An 8774-nucleotide genomic window follows, 5' to 3' on the forward strand; every position below is an offset into this window, starting at 1 on the left:
TGAACGGAGGTCGGGGGCAGTCCTAAGCTCCGTGGGCAGCTGGTTCCAAAGGGCAGGCGCGCCCACTGAGAAGGCCCTACCCCTGGGTGTTACCCGCCGGCAATCTTTAACCGGCGGCACCCTGAGAAGACCCTCCCTGTGGGAGCGCACTGGACGAAGGGAGCTTGATGCTGGCAGCAGGTGTTCCCTCAAATATCCCGGACCCTCGCCATTTAGGGCTTTATAGGTCATCACCAGCACCTTGTATCTTTTTACTGATCATAGCACAGTCTAGACTTCCTGGTCAGATACAGTATATGAAACGTTTTTCTCTCTTAAAAAAGTGGACCCTAGGAAAAAAAATTCTCTTAAGATTGCTTCAAGGTCTCATGTCTTCCAATGAGATGGATAACATTTCATGCATCATGATGGGAACACTTCATTTCAAGATCAACCTAATTACCTGATACAGTCCAAGAGTTGAGAAAGAGGACTAACATTCCCAGCAGCACCAGGATGAGTGAGACTTACATGGCTGTTATGGAGGTGAAATGAAAAATACGATGGATAATTCTGGAAGCTCATCATTTACCCCAAAACTTTACTTTTATTTTTTTTTAAATCAGATATTTATTTTTTTAAAAGTATATTTCCAGCATACACTTGCAAAGGGCAGCAGGTACCTGACTGGGTCACTGAAAGACCCAGTATATCATAGAAATCCAGAAACATGGTCATTTCTGCTTCAGATCTGAGTCTGAACAACCCCAAATAAATATAAATTAGTATTAGGTTATATTTTAAGCCAGCCAGCCAGCCAGCCAGCCTGGACTAGAGAATGAGGTGAAAAGATTGCAAATTATTTGACCAGTAATCAGCAGGACAATGATCAAATTTTGTACTTTCAAATTATTTTTGAGGACATATAGTTGGTGTTCTTCTTATAACTTACAATGAATGCAGTACCATTAACTCTCTACAAGCCTTTTTATTTATGTTTGTGGAACATACAGAGAAACCTGAGATGAGCTACACTTGAATAAGAGCTTGAGATGTCACATATATGCAGTAAAAACATCCGCTGGTTATGTTGCTTTTTTGTCTTTGACTTCAACAGTAAGGATCTCTCCTTCCCCTGATACATTTGAAGGAGTCATGCTAATGACAAGAGAGTCTTTATTGATGCCTTTGAGCAGTGATGTTTGTGGTGAACTTTGTGTGATTGCTTCTTCTTTAGGAGCACTTGACTCTGCTTTGGTTTCTTGGACTTTAATCTTGGGCTCTTGAGCTGGTTTTTTTCCCTGTAGACTTGGTTTGACATTTTCTGTTTTCTTTTTTTCTGCCTTTTCTTTTTCTTCATTCTCTTTCTTTGCTTGTTCTTCTTTGGCTTCAATTTCTTTCTAAATAAATAAATAAATATTGACTGATCTTTTTCTATCATCTTTCCATGTTTTTTACTCCTTTTCCTGATTATTCCTCCTCCACATTTTCCCTCTAAATATAGACTAAATGTATTAAATAATAATGCTTAATTGAATCTAAGTGTAACTTCACAGCTTTATCCATAGTGACTCAAGGAACACAGTCATCCAAGCACAGTTAGTAGACAACCCATTCTTGCTTCATAGTGTTTTTCTGATCATAGAGTACAGTAAATGATTGACTGATTGATGTAGCACCTGGAATCCTTCACAAATTCTGCTAACTACTAAGACAAGAGGTTGCTACATAAACAGTCTCAGAATTTCCCAGAAGTGAATTTGACCATAAAACATCTCTAATACATCATTTCTTTCTACCAGAATAATTTAAAAAAATATTTTATCACTTTTTAAAACCCAGTCTCTTCTATATCAATTTGCACATTTCCCAATAAATCTTGTGGAAATATTCAGAGATTTTTCACTGGTATAACTGAAAGATTGCGTGCCTTCTATAGCATCAGTAAAGTATTTTATCTAGATGTAGTTTTACACTGAGATCAACCTCTTTCAAAATCTTTTCTTGTAGACTACAAAATAAGTTTATATTCAAAGGAAATTAGATCACACAATTAGTTTTATATTCAAAGAAAATTTCAGGTGTCATGTACAAAACATGCTCTTCAACCTGTAAATATAGTTGCAAAATTAATTTCTGAAATTGTTTTTACTAATTGCTAGTGTCCTGAATTTCAGGTGTTACTTTAATTTAAACCATTTTCTGCCTTTCTTCTTTTACACTGCATTGGCACCATGGAAGATACATACCAAGGCTTCGTTCTCTTTCTTTACCCTGTTAATTATGGCTAAAATGCCTCCTTTCCCTCCAGTTAATGCTTTGAGCATCTTAGGTGCTTCCGCTTTAGCCATAAGGAGAGCTAGGCCCTTTACAGATGGTGGTGGTGGTCCAGCAGGTTTTCCTGCCTTCTTCATAAGTGCTCTAGATGGTAGAAAAAGAAGAGGGTGGGAAAAGTCATCAAATATAGCACCAAATGATTCTTAATAATTATTCTACTCCCCATTAAGTCTTCCAATCCTATTTTCCTAATTAGTCAATGAAATACAACAACTTCTGCTGGACACTTAGGCCTAATCTTATGCCCTATTTCTGTTTCCATTATTTTTAACATTTAAAATTTTATTTTATCTCACCCTTGTTTTCAAGTGAAGAGAATACGGCTGTCTTCTCTTTTTCCATTGTCAGTAATTATCATGGCAGTTCATCGTACAGTCAGCGAGCTGGTTTAGACTGGATTTGGCATTTTTGCCTATCTATCGAGTCCTTCCTAAGAACTAGACTATCAAGCGTGCATTATGTGTCTAGTGTGTGTGGATTTTTGTGACACTGGGTGCCATATGCTAAATGAATCTAATAACTTTCTATTTTATACTTCATAAAAAGAGTATTTTACATGGATTTTTTAAATATGTGTATGATAGGTAGAAATTTGTGCATTATTACTGAAGCTTGGAAATAATCCATTTAGTTTGAAAGATGGTTACTTAAATTTATATTTTTTAAAAATCTATACCATTCAAAAAATGCAGTTCTTAGGCACTTTGAAACTGCAATAAATAAATAAAATTAACATACTTGAAACAGACTAGAAGTAGTAAAAACCTGAAGTATCTAGCAAGAAGTATAATCTCTCTTGTTCTAAGGCTATATTTTGAGGTGAAAAAATATGTGTCAAAAGTGAGTTTCTTAATATTACTCAGAATATGATCCTACTTTGCGTAGTAAGAATCTCTAAGTAGCCCCATGTACTGTTTGCATAAAACAGTAACTTTAAAACCTTTTGTTTAGAATGATTTTTTTTAACTTGGCAACCTTAAGATCTACAGACTTCAACTCTCAGAATTTCCTATCCAGCATTTTGGCTGTAGAATTTTGGGAGCTGAAGTCCACACGTCTTTAAATTTATCAACTTTGAAGAACTAGCTTTAGAGCTATAGTTTTTGACATATTAATCATGGATTGTCTCTCTTCCAGCACTAATCACACCTCTTCTTTAAAATACTGTGACTATAATACTAACATCATGGCTAAGATACATTAATGTATCATAGCACTTAGCACAGCAACATTTTTTCTACACTTAGACATAAAAAAACACATACTTTCCCTTCTTTCTCAAGTGCCTTTCAGATTCAGGATAGGACACCAGGATTTCATTCAATGTCTTCTTGTCAAGAATGAAAAGATTGGCAAATCCATGAGCGATCACATTTGCAGTTCGCCGATTTCCTCCACTGGTTGCTAAAAGACTGAAAGGGCAAAACAAACAGGAATGCCTCTATTTCTAGTTAGCCATCCTATGAACAGCTTCTCTTACACTTTGAGGATATTGATGATCTTTAATTTGAATAAACTATGTAGCAGGTCAAATGTCTTATTCTTTAAGTCTGTGCTTTATGGGCATGAAGAATATCTATTCTCCGAACTTTTTCTGATACTTTTCATGTTTGAAAATGCTACATCCAGATATATCAAGATAAACTTATTGGGAACATAGGGGAAACAGAATACTTTTACAATCTGACAGATTGGGATGTAATTTTCTGCCGGAAGGCCCGAAAGGTGAGCTGGGCTTGGAAAATGAAAGTTGGCAAAAGGCCTCTGAGAAAGGTTTGGATTTTAAAGACTCAAAGTTGATAGACTTGACCAGTTATGAGCTCGACTTTTTCTAGAAGATTGAGGAGAATTGGGGAATGGATTTATCATACTCAATCGGAAAACAAATGTTAAGGGATGTTATGTTACAATTTAAAGGACACTTTTCTGTACAACAAATTCTGTGAAGATATATACAACAGGAACTTATGATTGGGGGGAATAAAATCCAATTGTTAGAAAAGATCCCAATTAATATCTTAAGGAAAAGCCTCATTATTAATCAAGAATATTTGATCCTGGATGGACCAGAGACAATAACTATGGTGACCTATGATAGACCAGAATGTGCATGTGAAATACAATAAATAGACTGCTAATAGATGGCTTTAAAGTTTAATTTAGCTGTTGGTTTTACTTATTAACTATGTTTCCATATAGTGGATAAATATCAGGCTAACAGGGTTGAGTAAATACTATTCTAGAAATTTATAAATTGTGTGCCTGCTTTGCAAGTAGGTGGAGTTATTATCTTGGAAATATATCAGTATTTATTTGTCTGCTTTGGTTTTTTATTTATTATTTTAAGGACTCTTTTTGTGTAGTCTTGTTATTTTTTGTTTTTGTATTTTTTTTGTATTTTGTAGTTTATTGTTTGAATAAAAATAAAAAAATGTGAAAAAAATGTTATATCCTCAAAAGGGATCTTCTCTCTGATGTTCTTCACATGAGCTATTCATCAGGGTTTAACTTGAGCTATTTCTAGCCTTGAATTTAGCATTGAATGATGGGAAGCAGAAGGCTAGCATTCTTTGGAGTAGACAATCTTTTTTGGAGGCTAGTTACCACTATCAGCAATTAGTAATTGGTAGGAAACTCCTTTCTCTCTCTTTTTGCTTACATCATTCCTTCATACATATAAATTATCCATCAGTCAAACAAAGCAACGTATAAGACATGCATCACAAGAGGGAAAAGGTAACTGCGTTTAGAGAAGCCAAGAGCTACAGTACAAATATCCCACTTCCTTAATCTGTGAGTTATTCATATAAATCAGGGCTATTCAAAGTTCACTTTTGTTAGTAGAATATTGGAGTAAAAAATCATTTTTGAAAGTATTAGATCAAGCCTGAATTATTTGTGCCCACAATTCTAAATTAAGCCTGGTAGTTCTTTATTCTTACATGTGAAACCACTTTACATGAAAGGCAATTTACATTCAGCCTATTGGGAAGACATTACAATCTGATCTCATTAAGACAAGACATTTGAAAGAAGGTAAAAGGGATAAGATAATTGGAATTCAAGAATATCGTTGTGAATAAAAACCTATTAAAGGTAAAGGTAAAGGTTCCCCCGCACATGTGTGCTAGTCGTTTCCGACTCTAGGGGCCGGTGCTCATCTCCGTTTCAAAGCCGAAGAGCCAGCGCTTGTCCGAGGACGTCTCCGTGGTCATGTGGCTATTTTTCTACTTGCATTTTTACGTGCTTTCAAACTGCTAGGTTGGCAGAAGCTGGGATGAGTAACAGGTGCTCACTCTGTTACACGGCACTCGGGATTCGACCCGCCAAACTGCCGACCTTCTGATCGACAAGCTCACCGTCCTAACCCACTGAGCCACCGTGTCCCTTGGAAAAACCTATTACTGGTCTCTAATTACCTTGTTGGTATATTGTTCTGATTCCATTTATTTTTTATTTTATTGCAAAATAAAATGGGTCCAAACTATCCACCTTAATGCTGTCAGATACACCGGAATTCTCAATAAGATGGTCTGGGAATTATCTCAACATAATTGGAAGCACCGTCTTTAACTTAAAATTTATAGGAAGGACCATAGCCAGTGATAAACAATATGCTCTGAGGGAGATGGGTATTTTAAAAACACGAAAAGTAAATAACATAAAAATAAATGCTTAAAATCTGAGTTCATCTGCATGCTTTTTAGAAGAAAAAGATTTCTGCTTAAGAATTGGGGAGCCACTACCAGACAAAACAGATAAATAATCTGTTATTATTATGTCAGATGGAATAGACATTACAAAGTGTTTAAGTTTTATCTGTTTTTATGGATTTATTGGTTCTGTGTGCCACCCAATGTCCATCAGAATTGGGTAACTAAGCTAAATTTAAATAAATAAAAAATAAATAGGATTATTCTGTATAATACTAGAACTAGTACAAACAGGTCAGAGCCCATGCAAATGTCTATACTACTATACAAAATAAAAAGGGACATATTTACTGAAGTTAAACACAGGTGAAATATTACTACAAATAAGACACATGACATCCTTTTATAGCAGTGATGGCGAACCTTTTAGTCTGAGTGCCCAATCTGCAACCCAAAACCCACTTATGTATCGTAGGGTGCTGGGTGGGCATGGCCCATTGGGTGGGTGTAGCTGCAGTGGTAATTGCAGACTGGGTGGGACTAAAAAGTTCAATCAATCAATTCCAACTTTGCGAGATCTTTTTTTTCCCTGCGAGAAGTTGAAATTGATTGATTGATTGAACCTTTTTTTTTTGCACATGGCAGCGGAGGCCTAAAGCAAAAAGGTTTTATAAAACCCAGCTAAAAGCCTAGGACTGGGGTGACAGCACACGTGCCCACAGAGAGGGCTCTGCGTGCCACCTGTGGCATGCGTGCCATAGGTTCGCCACCACGGTTTTATAGTCTTTTACAAGTACTATAACTGTACAGGGACAATTTACAGCCTGATCTGATTTCTACTGGTTAGTATTATTAGAAAATCTGTTCTGACTCATTCCTAATGCTGTTCTGACTCATTCCTAATGCTGACACAGGAAAAACATAAATGCCAAATAGTACTAATTTTTTTGTGGGGGGATTTGATTAGAATGGGATGAAATGTTCCAGGAAGTAAAAACATATGCAAGGATTAAGTTAATTCACTTTCACAGAAATCAGTATAGGGGCTCTTGCATAATACTCCTTTATAATTTCAGTTCTTAAAAGTTATGATAACTTTCAAGTTAATAAGAATAGTGAGATGATTACAAAGGGATGAAATATGCCATATTTCTCAGAATTAGTGCATAGATTTTCAGGTTTCATTGTCTTCTGAACATCAATAGCTTCTCAGAACCTTTCTGCATTTTCTGAGTAATATTTGGCTGGTTACCTTGATGGAGGCTAGGAACCTCAGTTTCTCCAATAACTTCGCCCCATATGCTAATGCACACACAGGCCAAATTAGTCAAAGCAAAATGGAAAAAGATGGTGGAAGATGTTGCTTACAGATTAAAGACAGGAGGAACTCAGTCAAGAACCTTTATCTTGGTTGCCACCAGATAGTAGGGAGAAACTTACTTGCACTGATCTGGGATGGCAGACACATTTCCTGTCTGGAAATGATATTCTTGTTTTAATTTGTTAAAATAGGCATTTGTTTAGTTCTCTGAAAAATTCACAAGATGAACGAAGAAGAATACCTGATTTCTCCAAATACAGCTCCTGCTCTCAAGGTGACCAGGACTTTAGTGCCATCAGGACCTCCAAGTACTTGAACTTCACCTTGTTTAATGATATACATTTCTCTACCAATTTCTCCCTGTATGCACATGATGGGGCAAAAACATATTATTCATCATATGCAATTATGTTGTATGCTATCTGAAGAGGAATAATAGTTGACATAAAATCCCATTTTCAACTTGGTGAGCTTCCCACAAACTGAATTCCTTCTCTCCACAGTAGTGATTTTCTAAGCTTGGGAACCTTAAGATGTGAGAGATTCAACTTCCAGAATCATGCTGGCTGTGGAATTCTGGGAGTTGAAGTTCACACGTCCTAAATTTCCCAAGGTTGAGAAACAGTGCTCTACAGTATTGGCTAATGAAACAACTTTCTTTTATGTGGTAAGGCAATTCATCTTTTTCCAAAGGTTATCTTAGTTGCAATCTTAGTTATTCATTATAACTTTAGGTGAGGACTGAGACTATTCTGGATTTCTAAATTGGATCATCTATGGTAATCTATAGAAATACAATACCACATTAATTTTCTTGGATAGCTCAGCAGCTTTCAGTATCTTTGACCTAGAACTGTTGAACCTAGAAGTCATTATACTGCAATGGACCCAAACATTTTTCTATAAGAAGCAGATAAGACTTCCCCTCTACTGTCATAGGTACTTGGTTTAATTGCTATTACTTCGTAATCTACTTTGAGCATTCTTTTTGTGGGTTGGTCTTTATTTTTTTCTTTTACTACTTTGTGTTATACATTTAATGTTATATTTTTTTTCTTTTTTAAAAAATTAAGTTAATTTAATTATACTGGGAAATGAAGAATTACTTACAAATGCAGTAACCACAAGGGTTATTGTGACTGGGTTGCAAATACATGGATGGCTGTTAGACATGTGGAAAACTCCCTCTTTATGGACTTTTGCAGGCAAGTTAGGATAACCTAAATAAAATGAAGCTAATGACTACACTGTATAAAGAGTTGTGAAGCTGAGTAGGAGGTATCTTTCTGACTGTCAAAAGAACTAACCAGTTCATTCTTTTCAGATACTGAAAGCTGCTGAGCTGTCCAAGAAAATTAATGTGGTTTTTTTTTGTGGAAAAATTGGTGGCTCTGAAGCTTAACATTTGTACCTTGCCTTTAAGTCTAAACATGCATTGTCTAACTCTAAAGAATTTCTCTGTTTTAAGAAATATGAATTAATTT

The 8774-nt window shown here is 35.9% G+C and overlaps 1 protein-coding gene across 1 annotated transcript in view; it reads right to left on the bottom strand.

Annotated features, from left to right (window-relative positions):
• Nucleotides 1-1033: 1033 nt before the first annotated feature.
• CNGB3 (cyclic nucleotide gated channel subunit beta 3) overlaps nucleotides 1034-8774 on the bottom strand; it is a gene marked incomplete at its 5' end in the record, with an annotated part of 29903 nt that continues 22162 nt past the window's right edge. The window contains 4 exons of the mRNA XM_081325612.1: nucleotides 1034-1379; nucleotides 2229-2400; nucleotides 3582-3728; nucleotides 7532-7650. Of these exons, the coding sequence (XP_081181738.1) occupies nucleotides 1065-1379; nucleotides 2229-2400; nucleotides 3582-3728; nucleotides 7532-7650 (753 nt within the window). The 3' untranslated portion in view covers nucleotides 1034-1064. The remainder of the gene's footprint in view (nucleotides 1380-2228; nucleotides 2401-3581; nucleotides 3729-7531; nucleotides 7651-8774) is intronic.

The sequence above is a fragment of the Vipera berus genome (genome assembly GCF_964194415.1).
Source record: "Vipera berus genome assembly, chromosome: 3".
Classification (NCBI taxonomy): Eukaryota; Metazoa; Chordata; class Lepidosauria; order Squamata; family Viperidae; genus Vipera; species Vipera berus.